Consider the following 18,141-nt stretch of genomic DNA (forward strand, 5'->3'; position numbering starts at 1 on the left):
CAGGGACAGTGTACTGAATGGTGCTGAAATGAGGTGGTTTGGAGGTTTTCCCTTGCAACACAAAATGTCACATTAAACTGGGCTCAAATTTAGAACCCATAGTGTTGGACTGCAGCACCCACGGCTGCAGATCGCAGTGTGGGAGACCAGTAGCCACCACAGTTCAGACCGTGACTGTGTGCCTGTGTTGTGCAGCAACTGCCTGGACTGTCCGACCCTCAAAACAGCCTGGGGAAAAAACCAGCTGCCTTCAGGGCAAAGGGGTGTTCCAGAAGGGCTGGTGGTTAGTGGTGGGAATGCTGGGCTAGGCTCTGGAAATCGGGGCTCAGTTTGCATTCATCCACGAGCGTCCTGCGTGACCCAGAGTACGTGCAGCACATCCTCTGACAGAGGCATGCCTGTGCTTGGGACAGGCTGCGGACACGGCGTCTGGTTCTCCTGCCCAGGAGGGGAGCGTTTTGGAAGGATGCTCTGGAGGTTCTGATGTTGAAGCTAGAGCAGTGGAGGGCTGTGGTGGCAGGTGAGCATGGCTCTGCAGCTGGAGCAGGTGTGCAAACGGGGAGCTGGACTGTGTGGGCCATGGAAGAGAGCCACGGCGATGGCTTGTTCCGTCAGCTTTAGCTCAGGAAAGGCAGAGGAGCACCTCGTGTGGACTGCACCACAGCCTGGGTGGGCATGCACCACCCTGGGTTCTGGAGAAGCTCCTGGCCAAACAAAGGCTCAGATAATCTGAGCTGTGTGAGCCTTCTGCTTAACCAGAGGTTCTTGGCTCGCACAAGCTCAAAGCAAAACCAGATCTCTTTAGTTATGGGAGTAAGTACAAGCAGGGAAAGCTGCTCCGTGTGAGTCTGCGCTTTGGTGAGGCTGGCAGGCAGTGTTTACAGGATGTGGAGAACATCACCTTCTCTAGAACGTTCACCCTTGGTGCGAGGCCGCGCTCTGGCACAGGAGGGGCCGATCACAGGCTCTGGGTGCCATGGGAACACGCAGGATCCAAAACCTGTTTGTTGTACTTTGCCTGAAGTAGAGCTGCCTCTACATGTTCACTCCTCACTTCCCATTTTCTACTGCATTCTTGAAAAGATTTTTTTTAATTGTCTTGGAATGCTTGAACGTGTTGGCAAGGCTCTCACATTAATGGCTGGGCTCTTTGGTGCACCTCTGTACTGGGCTGGTGGCATGGTTGGCACTGCAGTGGGTGAACAGTGGAAGCACACAGGCGTTGGGAGCAGGACCTAATTCTGAATTCTTTCATTAAAACTTTTAAAGTGATGTGGTGGGAGCTTATTCTGAAGCTTTTTGTTTACCTGGTGTGGCAAACTCTCTTAAGTTTAGAGGCTTTACCAATCCTTTTGGAAAAGCAAAACTAGTTTTCCTGTGGAAGCAGCTCAGAACTGTATGCTGAACTCTGCGTGTCAAGTGAATATGAAAAGAAATAGTACAAAAATCACTTGAAAATCTGTACTCAAGTACCATCAGCCAGCATTGGCTTTGTTTTAATTACTTCAGAATTTTCATTTAAGGACAGAATTTGTGCTTTTCTCAGACTCTCTGGGCAGAGAAGACCTTTCTGTGCACTCTTGGGCAGAGAGCTGTCATTGGGTCCAGCACTGCATCCGCTTTGCTCAAAGAAGGTTCCCTCTGACAAAAGCACAGGCTCTTTGTGTCCCTGATCTAACTATTCAAAATGGTTTTTAAAACCATCTGTTCAAAGTGAAAGTTTTGATCCACAATTCCTATTGTGCTTTTTATTGGAGGAAGAAATTGAAAAACTGTTTGGGTATTTTTTATATTTATTTTTAACTTCAAATGCTGCCAGACACATGAAGAAGTCAAGAACTGGGTGGGACTGTATGATAGGACCAACCCACGCACTTCAGAGAACTGGATGTGACCCAAAAATCTTCTGCTAAAACAAGTTTATTTTCATGAACTGGCAGTGTTGTTTTTCTGGGCTGGGAGGACAGGCTTGATCCTGGCTCCACTGCTTGCCAGGCTCTGAAGCCAGTTCTCATTTGTCTTGTGGGACAGCCTTTTAGCAAAAAGGAAAATACCCTTTTCAGCTGTCCTTACTAAATATTAAAGTATTTATTTATGACTATTGTGCACCTTTTACTTATCTCTGAAAAGAAAGATCTGTAGTTCCTTGCCCACTTTTTCATAGATTACATGAATGTTGTGTGGATCTGGTTGTCCTTGTAGGCTGTTACTATGATTGTAGTGTCACTGAGGTGTGTGAAGACAAAGTTGTCTCCCAGGATGGATGAAGACAGAACTGTATCAGCCAGGTGAAGGGAGACATCCTTGATAAGTAGGTGAATTTCAATGCAAGACTTGCTTGTGGTTCTTAAAAATAATGAACTTCTGTGAACATTCAGTGTTGTATAATGAAAGCGCGTATTAAACAGATACGGGTAGAAACTGCTGTGTTCAGAGCCGTGCAGGAGAGGTGCATAAGGAAAGGCCAGAGAGCTGTGGTACCTCCATCGCTGGAGGGACTTGGGAGCCCTGAGCCCCTGGACAGGGGGAGACTTTGCTGGAGCAGAGAGTGGACCTCCAAAACTCCACCACATTCTGTGACTCTGTAGCCAGACATTATACATTTTTTCCTTGGTTTTATCTTCATTGCTGATGCCATTGCCCATTGCTTTCCAGCACTTGCTAAGGATGACAGCATACTTCTCTGTTCAACATCTTGTGGCAAATCCTCATTCCCTTTTTATCTGCATTTCTGTTATGGATGTAGACCATTTCCAGATGCTTTGCAGAGTGACTGGTCCAGGAACTGGAACGTGTGCATGTTTCCCTGAAAACTGGATGAAAACCATGCATGTTGTCTGTCAGCTTATAACGTCTCTAAATATTGGGAAAGCTTCCTCGTGCTCTCTTGGTGTGTGGGAACTGGAATGTCCAAGTCAGGCTTGCAGCTCTGATGGGTTTTGTTTGTTTGCTTTTCTGTTGACATTTCAGTGGCAAATAAACACGCTGTTCCCAGTTACTTCAGAAGTGGAAGGAGGTGGAAGAAGGTTCCAAGTGCCCGGGACTGTAAGGGCAGTGGATCCACAGGGTTTACTGGCAGCTAATGCGATATTTACCCCAAAAGGAAGCTGCAGTGGAGGCATGTGCTGGGAAGTGATTCAAAAGCAAAGAAATTGCCATGGTTTGTGTGTTTCTTTTCTATCTACTCGTGTGCTTGCAGCATTGCTGGTTTTTGCCTGAAGAATGATTGGTCCAAACAGCTGTGCCGACACCTGGGAAAAAATGTCATAGGACGGAAAGTGAAAAGAAAGTATTCCTCTGGACTGACGTTTTTGTTCAGTCCCCGTGTCATGTGCAGCACAGAGACCTGCCGTTTACTTGGGAGTGACTCAGCTGGTGCAGCCCGAGCTTCGGCCAGCGCTCTGAAGCTGCCGGTGGGCCCGGGGCTCGGCAGGGCCCGGGGCTCGGCCCTGCAGTGCCGCCTCCCCGGCAGCGGGGCGGCTGCCGGGCCTGCCCCTGCCGGGACTTCCCGGCCTGAGGGCACAGCTGGCTCCCGCTGCCTCGGCGCTCCGGGCCGGGCCGCCGCTGTGCCGAGGGGCCGGGCTCTCCCCGTTGCCGGGCCGGGCTCTCCCCATTGCCGGGCCGGGCTCTCCCCGTTGCCGGCTCTCCCCGTTGCCGGGCCGGGCTCTCCCCGTTGCCGGCTCTCCTCTCCCCGGGGCCGGGCACGGGCGCTCCGCTGGGCACCGGGGCGCAGCCGGGGCTCGCAGGTGGTTCCTGGGCAGCGAGTGGCCCGGCCGAGCAGGGACAGCACACAGAGCTCGGGCGGTGTCACGGTGCTCTGGGGGGGCTCCCGAGGCCGTGGTTATCGGCAGTGTTGTGTCTCCATCTCCCCGTTCCCTCTCTGCCAACAGAAAGCAGCTTTACATCTCTGTGAGTTCTTTATTGGAGGAGTGTCTGTCTCGCCTGCTGCTCGAGGTGGTGGGCATGGGTTTATCCTGAAAGCCTGTGCAGGGTCGTGTCCTAGAAATGGAGAGACCCATCTGTGCCACGCACCATAAACACGCTGCTCGGTATTGAATGGTTTGTGACTTAGGTACACTTCTGCAGTGGGATCCAGAAATGGGAACGAGGACTGGAGCAGAAGAGGATGGATGGACAGGGCTCTTATCCAGAATCACAGCCATCTCCCTGCGATGTCACACAAATACTGAAACATTAATGTGTATCCTGCATAAGAGATAGTTGTTTCAAAAAACAGCAAACAACTAAAACCCAACCAAGAAAAAACCCTAAGCAAATCCCTGAACTCCCAACCCCCCAGGCAGTTAAAAGTGAATGTTGTGTAGCCTCAAACTTGGCAGCCCTGAGCCAGCACTGCTCTCTCCCTCACACCAGTGTCTGTCTGTCCATTGGTGCCTCTTGCCCAGGTGTGCTCCAGCTGCACTGCTCTCCAGAGTTTAGAAATGCACTTAGTTGGTTGTGTGATGGGTTTTTTTGTTTCTTTGTTTGTTCGCTGGGGTTTTTTTTGTGGTGGTGGTGTTTTAATTGTTTTGCTTTAGGAGTTTTGGTTGTGTGATTTTTTAAAAATATATTTTGAAAGGAAGTGATTTCTGACAATGAACTTGAAGGAAATGTAATGTGAACAGGTTGCAATAAATACTGTTCCAGTGCACTGTGCTTGAAGTTAGTTATTAGAGAGGTGGTAAATCTCTTTGGTCCTTTTAATGCTCTCCTAGGTTTGGAAGGATAACCCAGGCTCCATGGTAGTGAGTTTTCCTGGAGCAGTGTTCTCCCTTCTGCCTGTCTTGTACCTTTCTCCTCCTTTTATCATTACCTGTGCCTCAAAGATGGATAAAAATTGAAGTTCTCATGTCTAAAGCCATGTTGCATAAATACTACTGTATGTATATACAGAAATCTTGTATATAGCAAAATGTACAGGCTGTTTTGGGACCTCAAACAGGAGCAACAGATGAACTGAGCTCAGGTAGTACTTATGATTAATTAATGTTATGGTGCCTGGAGAGTACAATTGGCAGTATAAATGCATTGTAAATGATAGTGTGAACTGAGAAGACAAGGTCTCAATATGGGAAAGCAAACTGTTTTTAAAATTGGTTGTGTGATGGTTTTTTTTGTTTCTTTGTTTGTTCGCTGGGTTTTTTTTTTTTGTGGTGGTGGTGTTTTAATTGTTTTGCTTTAGGAGTTTTGGTTGTGTGATTTTTTAAAAATATATTTTGAAAGGAAGTGATTTCTGACAATGAACTTGAAGGAAATGTAATGTGAACAGGTTGCAATAAATACTGTTCCAGTGCACTGTGCTTGAAGTTAGTTATTAGAGAGGTGGTAAATCTCTTTGGTCCTTTTAATGCTCTCCTAGGTTTGGAAGGATAACCCAGGCTCCATGGTAGTGAGTTTTCCTGGAGCAGTGTTCTCCCTTCTGCCTGTCTTGTACCTTTCTCCTCCTTTTATCATTACCTGTGCCTCAAAGATGGATAAAAATTGAAGTTCTCATGTCTAAAACCATGTTGCATAAATACTACTGTATGTATATACAGAAATCTTGTATATAGCAAAATGTACAGGCTGTTTTGGGACCTCAAACAGGAGCAACAGATGAACTGAGCTCAGGTAGTATTTATGATTAATTAATGTTATGGTGCCTGGAGAGTACAATTGGCAGTATAAATGCATTGTAAATGATAGTGTGAACTGAGAAGACAAGGTCTCAATATGGGAAAGCAAACTGTTTTTAAAACCTCCCTAAATTTCAGTGCCTGATGCAGAACCTGGAGTACAGCAAGTGTCTTACCTTGTGGAAAAAATGCAAAGCAAATGTTGAAGGACATGGCATTAACAGATTATTGAAATGCCTGGGGCACCTGACAGGCTGTGGCTGCTGTGTGAGCAGAGCTGGAGGTGCCTGTTGCTGGGAGCGTGGGCTGGGTTTAGACAGCCTGCTCTGCAGCTTTGCTGCTCCTTCTCATCACATGCTGCGTTTGCTTAAATACTGTAAGCAGGAATAGAGGTGAGGCTACTTCAGGGAATGCCGCATCATCGGCGAAGTGGCCGTGCTCTGCATGTTGTTTGTTTGGCACATGAATTGATGAGTTGTTTAATTAGTTCCCCCCGTTAGTTCCTGTGCTGTTGGGTAGCTCAGTGCTCGAGAGGCTGCTCGGTGCTGGGCACTCTCTGCAGAGGAGGTCAGCACACAGCTAGGTTTGTTGTGGAAGTGAAGGATGGCAAGAACCAGGTCTGGAAAAGCCTGTGTTGCTCATAGAACTCTGGAAATGGCTGGGATGGGGGGGTTTTGCCCAGCAGGTGTGCTGATAAAATTGAGGGCCACAGAAGTGTCTGCTCTCCAGACTGCCTGACATTTGCTCCTCTGATAAATTGCAGAGCACAAACCAAGGCAGGGAGCAAAACTGGCCTGCTTTCATTGAGCAGTGCTTCAGACTTTCACTGGAATTTATTGCTGCATCGTGTTTACTTCTTTGAGTGTTCTTTGGAAACACAGCAGCGTCAGAGTTGGCCTTAAAAAAGAAGGCAATGTGCAATTTCTGTTCTACCTCATTTTGTTTCATTGAATTTTTTTTGAAATGTGTCTGCCATCCTTGTTTGGCAAGCCCCCTGAAATCTCTAGCCACAAGAAGCTCTGCTTGCCATCCGTGAACTGGATTTTCTTTTAGTTTTCTTTCCCAAGTTGCTGTTCTTTTTTTAAACTCGACACAGACATTCCCAGCAGTTGGGTTTGTGAGAGCAGCCTCTGTGAGTGGCTGTGCCTGTGAGCAGAGTTTGAGCCCAGAGCTCTGCTGCTCCTTTGGTTACGACAGCCATGCTCTGTCATGGAGCACTGCAGATAACAGGGAAAAGAAAACATGCCAGTTCTTGGATTTTTACCAAGTAACTATGAATTTTGGTAGTTCAACAATGTTTAGGACTAGCATGTCTAGAATAGACCTCTTTTAATTTGTCAAACAGAATATGTTATTTTCGAGATAAACCAAATTTAATACTCTGCTAGTTTTTAAACCTGACAAATAGCTAAAGGTAAAAAACCCAATTGCTGTATTCTTCCTTTAGAATGATTTTTATTAGTTGGTGTTGCAGCAATGTGTATCTCTTGTACTGATGTCAGTCCTTCCTACTTGTCAGGGAGAGGAACTGTCACATCTTTATATTTAGTGAGTGAAAAGGTTAAAGTGCACTGTTCTTCTCAATTAATGGATTTTCATCATGTGTTGAACCTGGTCTTCAGTGTTTTAGAGCTGCTGAATCTCCCAGTTGAACTTGGGCTGTACCCCAAGGCTGGGCCAGAGGCAGGTGATGCAGGTGTTGCTGTGTTTCTGGTTGGATTCCTGTGGATGGGTGGGATGTAGGAAAAGAGAGAGTGATGAAGGTAATCTGACCCCTAAGGAGCTACAGCTGTGCTAATGAGCAAGAATTAAGAACAGACCTGCCCTTAATAGGCCACAGCTAAATCCAATGAGGATGGGTATTGTAAAAGAGTAGGTTGGCTTGTGGAGAAGTTAGATGGAGTTTGTTGGCTGTGCTGAGAAGGAGTCAGTGCTGTGAGGAGCTGCCTGTGAGAAGTCACCAAGAAGGTATGAAACCTTTGCAATAAGATGGCAACAGATTCCCAGCAGTAGATGGGGGAAGGAGGGTTGTGCTGCACAAGGGGCACAGCCCTGTGGGTGCTCCTGTGACACTGGCACTTGTGTACCAGGGCTGTGGCACAGCCCTGTGGGTGCTCCTGTGACACTGGCACTTGTGTACCAGGGCTGTGTTTGAAGGCTCTGGGCTCAGCTTAGGTTGTCTCCAGATATGGGTCCAGGTGCTTATCTGGCTGATTCCTGAGAGCATTGTAACTTGGCACTTGGAATGTTAGACATGAACTTGTAATAACAATCTTAATGAAAATGATGTGAAATTATTTATCAAAGTTTTGACCTTGATGTGGCTGCTTCTATTTCTTGCAGAAATTAGTGGGTTTTCATTAAATATCACACAAAAACTGTAATTGTGTACAAGGGAAGACAGAATGGAAAGATGATGGGACTAGTGTTTGTAGTATCTGTTCTTACTGGTTTATCAGCATGTTCGTTTTTTTTTTAACTTGGCTGATTAGCATGATGCTGTTACTTACATTATTTTTTTTAATGGGAGATTTCATAGGATTTATCTATGTAAGTAACTTCATTGACCCCACAAAGCCTCTTGGTGCAAAGAAAACAGACAGGATTTTCCACAAATAGCTGTGTTCAAAGTGAAACAGCTGAGGATTGAGTTGGAGGATAAGGTGTGTGTTATTCAGAAAGGAAATAGGAAGCATTGGAGTGAAGCTGTGTGTGTGAATTCTCCCACTCTTCTGTATAAGGATAACCCACAAAGGTGATGTTTTCCTATATCTGCAAATATTTATTACATTAGATGGATTGATATTTTAAACAAAGTAAAGCTCTTGATGAAATTTAGTTTAAGTTTCCATATGGAAACTATGTCAAATATAATCAAAGCAGACAGGCAAACTATTAATAAAGCGTGCTTAGCAAATATTTTAAGGTTTTGGTGACACCTTTATGGGTGAGGGTTTAATATGCTTTTTTCAGATACTCACTGAAATGACTTTTTCTTCCCAAATTGTAGTAACTACTGGAAAAGTGATTGTGTGAAAACGATGTTACTGCGTCACTGGCTGTAAAGGACAGGCCATGTGTGTTTCAAACTCTGCCATTCCATTCCCACGCTCCTTGGGAGCCTCTCTCATGATGTTCTGTGTTACAGTGCAAATAATGTGGATTTCCAGCTAATCCTCAAGCGTGAATGCTGTGACTGCAGTTAATAGCTGCCTGAAAGTGTTACTGGATTTTAATTATTTTTTTTCCTGAACCATCTCCTTGGACAGTTTTCTGAAAATTGATAAACCAAGTTTTACACTCCAGTGCAATTTTTTTATTGTATTTTGTTTGTCTTCATCAAGTATTGTGCATGGATGTATATAAACTGAGGGCACTGTATTTCAGGTTAAGGCTGTAATGATAGAAACATATATGTGCCTCCTCGGTAAAACAGAGATGGAAAGACTAACCAGAAGGCTGGGTTTTGAGTGACAGGGCGCAGTCTTTACTAACTCTTACAGTGGAGCTTTTTTTTCTTCTGTAATGTAATTCAAGTGTTTTCAGTGCAGGGAGATACCTAGCAGGATAAAACCTTCAATTTTGGGGTTTTTTTTTCATCTTCCGTAAAGGTTCTTTTGTGCCAATGGACTGAAATTCTGATAAATCCTTCTTTGGAAAATGGTTTCAGCAGCAGCTGTCTATAGGACGTGCTGCATCTTAAGAGCAGCATGAGGTGATTTAAGAGGTCAGTTCTGCAGTGAAATTTTTCAGAGCCGAAGTTTCAGGTACAGGTTTTGTGGCCAGCTGTGTGTTTGGGGTGCACGCTGGGCAGCAGACAGCCTCCTCTGTTCAAGGTTTGTCTTCATCTGGTCAATTTGGACATGACTCTGTTGCTGCTTTTCTTCTCTTCCAGCCTTCCTCTGCCTTCTCCCTTCTCTGTATAACTTTGCAAACACAGATCAGGGCTGTGCTCTGCAACTAGATCCTTTTCTTTTCCCTTGGCATCACATGTGGTCAAAGCACAACCAAGGTGGCACCAACAGAATGGGTTCAGCTCTCTGGAACTCTTCCCAAGCTTCATCCTTAAGATGCAGATTTCCGTGGCAGTGAGGGAGGAAATGCGACCGGAGCTTTTAGTGAGGCTCTGGTGAGGGTGTTGGACAGGTGACTGTGTTGTTCCTTTCAAGCACATAGCCCTGGGAAAGCTCCCACTGAGAAGCTTTCTCCATGCTGATGAAGGGAAGAGCAGATTCCACTTGTCCTGCAAGCTGTTCCCAGCGTCCCCAATGTGCCTGTCTCTCAGATGCCTGGCCAGCATGTTTTATTCATGTGTTTTGGGGCTAAGCTCGATTTCAGGTGTGCCAGCAGACAGGCTTTGCTCTTTGGTGTTCCCTTGATTTGCAGCAGAGCCTGTGGGTTGCTTTATGCCTCATCTTCATTCTTATCTCACCTAATTAACTCCCAGGCATTGCAGGAGCCCTTGGGGTTAATGATGCTTCCAGCTCTCCTGGCATCTGCTTTCTCTCAACAATCTAATCTGCTGAGAATAGAAATATTTAATTTAAAAGTTCTACAGCCAGTGTATGGGAATGTAGGTGAAATTTATCAGAGGCCAGCTGTGATGTTGTGGTTCCTTTTGAACTCTGAAAGCTATTGCAGAATGTTTGTATGTACTGACAGGAATGAGAAATGGGCAGGGGGAGGAGAGAAAGAGAGACTGCCTGTTTTAAATTATTCAAGAATGAGACCCTCACAGAAACAGAGCTGCAGGAATTTTAGAATCTACAGAAAACTCATGTTAGTTGGTATAATGTGTGAGATTAATTTGAAGATGTCCATTAGGTATGGATTTAATGACTGGTTCTGGCTGCTGAGTTTAAGACAACCTTAGCTCTCTACCTGTTGAGATTGGTGGCACTGTTGCTGGGGGCAGTGTGGGAACCAGTGGGAAACCAAGGGAAGAAACTATACTTGCAGGTGTGCCCAGTGTGAGGGTGTTACCTGCTCCCCTGTGCACAGGGGACAGGTCCTGGGGAGCAGCAAGCAGGTGTGGCCTTGCTTTACAGTGTCAGACTGACTTGTACCCTTGTATTCAGCCAGTCACAGGGTGGGTTGGGATGGAAGTGACCTCAAAGCTCATCTTGTTCCAGCCCCTGCCATGGCAGGGACACCTTCCCCTCTCCCAGGTGCTCCAGCCCCAGTGTCCAGCCTGGCCTTGGGCACTGCCAGGGATCCAGGGGCAGCCCCAGCTGCTCTGGGCACCTTGTGCCAGGGCCTGCCCACCCTCCCAGGGAAGAATTTCTCCTAAATAGCCAACCTAAATCTCCCCTCTGTCAGTGGGAAGCCATTCCCACTGTCCTGACATTCCAGGGCCATGTCCCCCTCCAGATCTCTTCAGGCACTGGAAGTGCCTTTAAGCTCCAACTCTCCCAGCCTGCCTCCAGAGCAGAGGGCTCCAGCCCTGTGCTCAGCACAGGAGCCTCCTCTGTTGCTCCAGTGTTTGGCAATGCTGACTTACTAAAGGCAAGGGGAAAATGCCTACTCTTTTTTCCTGTCCATGGAGTGTCTCATGTATCTGGACTTCTCAGAAATTCAGAATGTGATTGATTGCTTATTTCCCCCCTTTTTCCCTTGGATGAGGAAATGTACAGTAAGCTTTTTAAGCTGGAGAAATTAATTGAAATGATTGCCACTCTTGCTACTGATGTGCATCCTTAAAACTGGACTGATTAAGAGTCTTTTGAAATCAATGAGTTTATTAAAACCAGATCCAGTAAATGGAAATAATATTCTTTCTTCTCTAAAGTTCAGGGCTTGGATAGAGAGTGTCTCTGTCACCAGCTGTGTGAGGACATGTAGAGGGATCTGACCTGGGATATCCGGCACTCAGCTGCTGAGGGCCATGGGTTTGAGGAGGATGGTTTGACTTTGTATTCATTTGCTTTTTATACTAAGGATGTTCCTGGGAAATTTGGTGGCTTCTTATTTCAAAACCACCCTGTTGCCTGGTCTTTTAATATCTCTTACTGGTGGTTGGAATATCAAGCTTCCTACAAGGCTGTGCAGAGAATGTATTAATCTGGGATGATTTTTTGTTAAGTCCTCTGTGCAGGGATATTTTTTTTCTGTTTTTGTCTAGGTATCTTCTTTTGTACATGCCCTCATTTTTACACTGTACCATCCTTTCTCTTAGCGTTTTTCCTGCTGATCACATATCAGTAGAGCAAGAGAACTGTAATTTTCAATCCCTGGTACTAAAATAGGACAAATCTTTCTGAACCATATTAATGACATTTTCTTCTTGGACTCTGAAGGATTCAAAGCAGGCTTAGCTTTGCATCATGAGGAACACCATGGCTTGTTGGATTTGTTGGGAGCCTGTTGGCAGTGTCAGGAGGGCTGTATGCCTGCAGTGTTCCTGGCTTTGAAGAATCGCTGTTTGGTGGTAGAGATAGAAAATGGAATGAGTTCTTAATAGTTGTCCTGTCCATCAGGATTAATTGTTCATAAGCAAGGTCATGGGTGAATGAATTGGTACTCAAATGATGCTTTATGGAATACTTTGGAATATAAGGCAGTGGTTTCTGTGGATGTTTGCTCTAAAAAGAGGAAGTCTCCTCCCCTCTGGCAGTGCTGTCAGCAGCCAGGCTGATAGTCCTGGTGACGGTCACCAGCCCCTCTTGGGCAGCTCTGGCAGCCCTGTTGGCCATGGGGGTGAGCCTGGCTGCAGCCGTGATCTCACCCTCATCAGGAGGTTATTTCGGAGCTCCGTGCAGCCACGGTGATGTGGAGTGATCTGTGGGGATTGTGTGGTGCCATCTCTGTGGTAACCACAGCTCCGCCTCACATGGAAAAGGGATTTTTAGAAAGTAAAGTATTTTTAGCTTCCCTGACTGAGCTGCAGCAGCTGGGAAGGTGGAGGCGCCAAACCAGCATAGGCAAAATCTTTTCAGGCTTTACCTTCTCTGGATCTGAGCACACTGGATGCCAGCCTTGCCAGTGCCTTCCATCCCTCCTCATGCTCTGGGTGTGCTGGGTCCCAGCAGCACTGCAGTGGCTCTGCCTGTGACCAGTTGTGCAGCACATCAGGCTTTGTGCTGCCTTTAGCTGTGGTGGAGCTCAGGCTTGTGCATAGCAGCATCAGAAACTGTTTGGACATAAGCTGCCTGCTGGGTGTTGACATCAGAAGGCTGGTTCTCTGCTGTTAATAAGGCTGAGGAGAACAGTTTTTAACCTTGAGCTCAGACTCTCAACGTAGTAATAAACTCCAGATCTGCCTCTGTTACATTTATGTCTTCCTCTTGCTCTTGTACAAAAGACGAGTGAGGGAGATGCTGCTGCACGTACCAGGGAACAAATAAATCATCCCTGAGTAGGGTGTACAACAGTGCCAGAGGCTGGGACAGAGCCGAGGGCAGTGTGGGAGGAAATGGCTCCTCCGGGAGGTGCCTGGGCTCATCTGCCAGCAGCTGGCATTTGGCTCAGCAGCCACACCGGCTGTGCTTGGCGCTGTGAGCTCTGCACAGTGTCTGCCGCTGCTGCCAGGACAGCTCTGTGTCCCTGGAGCCCAGGCTGGGGTGGCTGCACTTCCCAGGGCAGGCGGGCAGCTCTTGTGGGACCCCGGGCAGCAGCACTGAGGGACATCAGGGTGGCTCCACTCAGTGTGCAGGTGGTCATCTGGTGAGCACCTGGACTAACCTGTTCAAAAGTTTAGTGTTTTCACAGTTGGGAAGCCTGGGCAGATATTTTCCTGTTTTCCCTGTAGAATTGCTTTAGATACATATCTGTTGATTAATGCACTGTTGAGGACGTCTTTTTTCCTAATTTGGTTTCTAATGCTGTCACAGAAATGGGACTCACTCTAGAGGAAGACACTGGGGGAATGGGGGGGATTTAGGGCAGGTTGTCTCAGCTCATGGCCCCCAGTGTGTCTCTCTCCCCCACCACCCTGCTGGAAAAGCTGTATTTGTGGTTTTGGAGGCCCATGAATCTTTTTTCCTAATTTGGTTTCAAATGCTGTCACAGAAATGGGACTCGCTCTAGAGGAAGACACTGGGGAATGGGGGGGATTTAGGGCAGGTTGTCTCAGCTCATGGCCCCCAGTGTGTCTCTCTCCCCCACCACCCTGCTGGAAAAGCTGTATTTGTGGTTTTGGAGGCCCATGAGCCTGAGCTACCTGCAGGTGAGGCAGAGCTGGAGTGCCATGGGGAGTCAAGGCAGATGTGCAGTGGTGGGAATGCACTGAAGCGGCTCGGGTGCTCCTTGGCTGCTCCTCATGTTCCACGTGTGCAGGATGGGGCTGGCTGGGGGACCTGACCAACCTCAGCCCAGCCGAGGGAAGGGACAGTGACGGCCATGGGCCGAGCAGGGCACAGGACACAGGTGGGGATGAGCTGCCTGGTGCTGGCTGAGAGAGTGGGATTTGGGACTTGGAGAAAATATAAGCGTTTCATGAGATATCAAGTAAGTGGGGAAGTGTTTGGGGGTTAATGCTCTCTAAGGGAAAGCAGCAGCTGTATCTGGGGATGTTTCGTGGCTTGCATTTCCCTGCTGTCCTGGATGGAGCAAGCTGGAATCACTGCGCTCTCTCTTAAGCGTTTCATGAGATAGAGAGCATTAACACCCAAACACTTCCCCACTTACTTCCTAAGGGAAAGCAGCAGCTGTATCTGGGGATGTTTCGTGGCTTGCATTTCCCTGCTGTCCTGGATGGAGCAAGCTGGAATCACTGCGCTCTCTCCTGCTGCTCTGCAGCCTGACGAAGCTGTTTGCTCGGGAACAGCAAGCCTGACATTCAGCATCTGTTCGAGCTTTGCCTTGGGCACTGTTGAGGTCTGTGCTAAGTGCGCTGTGTCTCTGTGGGAAATAATCTATCTTGGATAACACGGGCTGAAGTGCAGGTTAAAATGCTTCAAAAGCTCCAAAGTGGACTTGGAGACCAAGTCCTCAGTATTTTTATTGATATTTAAAAATTCTTTTAATTGGTATATTTACTTAATTTCCTGTAGTGGAAATGTCTGTTTAACACATTAAGTCATAAAGATATGACACTTCAGTTACAAACGCTATGTCTTTGCACTTTTATACTATTTGGTAGCAGTGGTTTTGGAAAGAATCTGTTTATTTTGACCAGCAGTGTTCAGACTACCTCGAGTTTGATCTTGTGGGCTAAATACTTGTCTTAAAAGCTGGAGTGCATCACTCCTGGTTTTCTTCAGCGAAGACTCAGCAGGCTCACTCCTGTCAACAGTAAGGGGAAGAAATCAGGATGTTTTTCTTGTTTTGTCAACAATAAATTGATAGGAAGGAATGTTTTGAGATGTGAGAGCGTTCTGAAAGGGAGGTAAAACCATAATGAGATGTTTGCATAGGTACAGAAGACACAAAGACGTCCTGCTGTTAAGTGTTCTAACATATTTACAGTAGATGCAAGATTTGGTCAGTGTTGGAACAATGATGCCTTTCTTTCTCGCTGTTCCTTTCTGTTAATAGTTGGTGTGTTCAACAGCCCCACTGAAGAGCTCTGAATAGCAGGCACTTGCCTTCAACAATACACTTCTGTTTTGGAAGCCTAGGGCTGCTTCCAGGATCACCTCTGATGGAATTAGAAGGTATTTCCTGAGTAATCTTGACTCTGAAGTGGTTCTTGTCTCTAGTTTTGTGGCTGTGTTGGAATTGCAAATGAAGAATTAAAAAAAAAAAGTAATCCAAAATTATCCAAGTTTTCTAGGGAACTCCTTAAAATACTAATGAAGCTGGGGGGTTTTGTAATTAAAAAATGAAAATATTTCCTTTTGTAAATATGGAATGATGCTCTTAGACCCTTCTTGCTCAGATTTAACAGTATAATAATCCAACCTGAAAAGGCAGATAATTGGAAGTAAAATGTGTTTAATTAACTTTTGACCCTATCAACTTGTTTGACTCTTAAAAGTCAGTGAAATCTTCACGTTGCTATTGGCAGTGCTAGTTCTAGTGCACACTTGTGTCTGCTGCTATTCCCTGTAAACTGCACGGTCGTGCTGTCTCCCCGCTGTGTGATTAACTCCCAGCAGCACCTTGGGTTGTCTGGCTGTTATAGCAAGAAGTGCCATTCAGAACTAGAGTTTGCACCTCAAGGACTGTAACTCCTCCTAGCAGATGGAGAGCTAGATATACAGGTGTATAGGCATAGTGTTGCTTTGGGGTCCGTGAATTTGCAGCCTGTAGCTGGAATCCAGCCTGGTTAGAGCCAGTGGCTGCCCTGAGCACCATTTCTACCAGTCTGTAGCCAAGTACTCGTGGTTAATTTTACAGATGTGCTATGGCTTTGTCTGGGGTTTGAGAATCTGCCCATGAACACTCCTGGCTGGGTTATACATGTAATTACTGCTTAAAAGTCACCATGAAGTGGAGAACCAAGCTGAGCATGTGTAATCTGGGTCACTTCATTAACAGCCCATCTGTGTGGGATGGTGCCAGGGAGAAGCCCGGCCTGAGGGATGCTCAGGGAAGCCCAGCTGGGATTTGGCTGTGGATCTGCTGTTTTCACCCTGAATGTTTCTGGCTGCAGAGCTGCACAGGGTGTGTCTCGAGGTGCGGGGCAGAGCTGTGCTGTCCCACGGCAAACAGCCCCGCGGGGCCGGCCTGGCTGCGGCCCGCAGGCCGGCCTGGCTGCGGGGCAGGCGGCCCTGCTCGGGGGGGAGGCTGCCGGTCCCCGGTTACTGCTCCCTGGGAAATGCCTTCTCCACAAGGACACCCTCGTTCCTTGTCACACGCCCTAATTCCGGGCTGGGGCTGTGGCTGGTGGCTCTGCAGCAGCGCCTGAGGAGACTCAAAGCCAAGGGAGGCTGCAGCTCCGGAGCCCTGCTGACCCCAGGTCACAGCGCCATCGTTTACTGTGCTTTGCACTCTAATCTGTACAAACTGAAATTATCACCGTGGCTAATACCATCTTGTTAATTAAAGACTGGAAATTGGAGGAAAATTCTGGAGTTTTAACATGGTTCAGACGTTTGGTGTGCCTTTAAGGATCTCTAACAGGCCAGTTAGGGCTGAAAACAAAAGTAGGTCTATTTTGCATGTATTAAGCTGTGCCCTGTCACTTTGAACTATCTGTTCTCAAAATAGAATAAGTGGCAAAGCAGGTGAGCTGACACTGAGTGTACTTGTCACATGAGGACACCTGTGCTGGCAGCTTGGGTGGAAAACTGAGTTCCTGAGCCCCAGAAAAAAAAGTATAAAAAACTCGATGTTTTGCTGTGGAATTTGGGAGGGCGTTCGAAGCTTCTCTTTTGATGTGACTGGTGACTTCTGAAGTTGGACAATGTGCGGGGATGGATGTAGCTAATCCTAGTGTATCAAACCATTTTAGTTTTGAGTAGAAATATAAAACAGGTATGCAACAGCCTGTACATACCAGATACTACGAGTGAATTAATAAATAAATCCAGTTAGTTTTATTAACCTGTAAGTTCATTTGATTAAATTTTGTGTTGCTATGGAAAATATCTGTGTGAAAACTTAAAAGAGAAACAGAATCCAGTTGGGCATGTAAGAAGGCTATAAGCATGGGGCAGGAAGAGAATTTTCCACTTGTTCAGTTGTTTTCCTAAAATACTGAGTGAAGTGCCCTCACTTGTACTTCACCTTATGAATAAAGAAAGTATTCCAGCAGTCGAGTACAGGTCTTAACTTTTTTGAGGGAGGAAATTCCATTTCTCACGTGGATCTGAAGTTTAAGTCAGCATTCAGGTCACCTTTTAAAACTCCTCCTTGTGCCTCTGTGTCAGAGGGGCTTTTGGGAGGATGCTGGGTGCAGCCAGGCTGTGACCTGCGTGGGGTGACACTGGTGACCTGCGGTGGGGCTGCCGGGGTGGGTGGCTGGGGTATGTTGGCAAATATCAACTAGTGCACTCTTCCAGGAGGGCTGGAATTGGTGAGAGACCAAGTTTTTTAGTGCTGAGCTGCTCTGAAAAATGAAATCCGTTTCAAGGATGGAAATAGTTGCTATTGTTTAAACTAAATTAATGTGATGGTGAATTATTTGCTGTAGGTTTTGACAGTTTCCATAACTCTTTTCCTGTGGAATGGGCTGTAGATTGTGTTGGTGCCACGAGGTGGAGAACAGTTTGTCAATGTAGAAAAGTGTGGCACGCAGAAAAAAATCATAATGTGGGGAGTCTGATGCACAGGGTTGCTCGAGGGTGGTGGTTCCTGAGCTGCAGCCTCCCTTCTCCCTCTCATGCTGCCTGCAGGCTCTCTGTTGGGAGGCAGCAGCTCCAGCCTGAGGATGGTAGGACAGTTTCCAACCCAAGGGAATGGCAACTGTGTTGATAATCCTAATTTTCAATCCTGAATTTAAGGACAGTTTTACCCTTGCTTTTTAAGTAAAATTCACATATTTTATGTTGACATATTACTAAAATTTACATATTCACGTATTTACTAAAATGCAAGTATTTCATGTTTCCAGAGCTCTCCTAGAAAGCATGTAAAAACACGTACTGCTGTCCTTGTGAGTGTGTCCCCAGATCTGCAGTATTGTCCTGAAATGCATCCTCGT

The 18,141-nt window shown here is 46.5% G+C and overlaps 1 protein-coding gene across 1 annotated transcript in view; it reads left to right on the forward strand.

The window, feature by feature from the left end:
* Positions 1-3,142: 3,142 nt before the first annotated feature.
* Positions 3,143-18,141, forward strand: part of INPP5A (inositol polyphosphate-5-phosphatase A) — a 172,909-nt gene continuing 157,910 nt past the window's right edge. The window contains exon 1 of the mRNA XM_039731380.1: positions 3,143-3,160. Coding sequence (XP_039587314.1) covers positions 3,158-3,160 — 3 coding nt within the window. The 5' untranslated portion in view covers positions 3,143-3,157. The remainder of the gene's footprint in view (positions 3,161-18,141) is intronic.

Source organism: Passer montanus, unplaced genomic scaffold (genome assembly GCF_014805655.1).
Source record: "Passer montanus isolate IOZ18808 unplaced genomic scaffold, ASM1480565v1 scaffold77, whole genome shotgun sequence".
Lineage (NCBI taxonomy): Eukaryota > Metazoa > Chordata > Aves > Passeriformes > Passeridae > Passer > Passer montanus.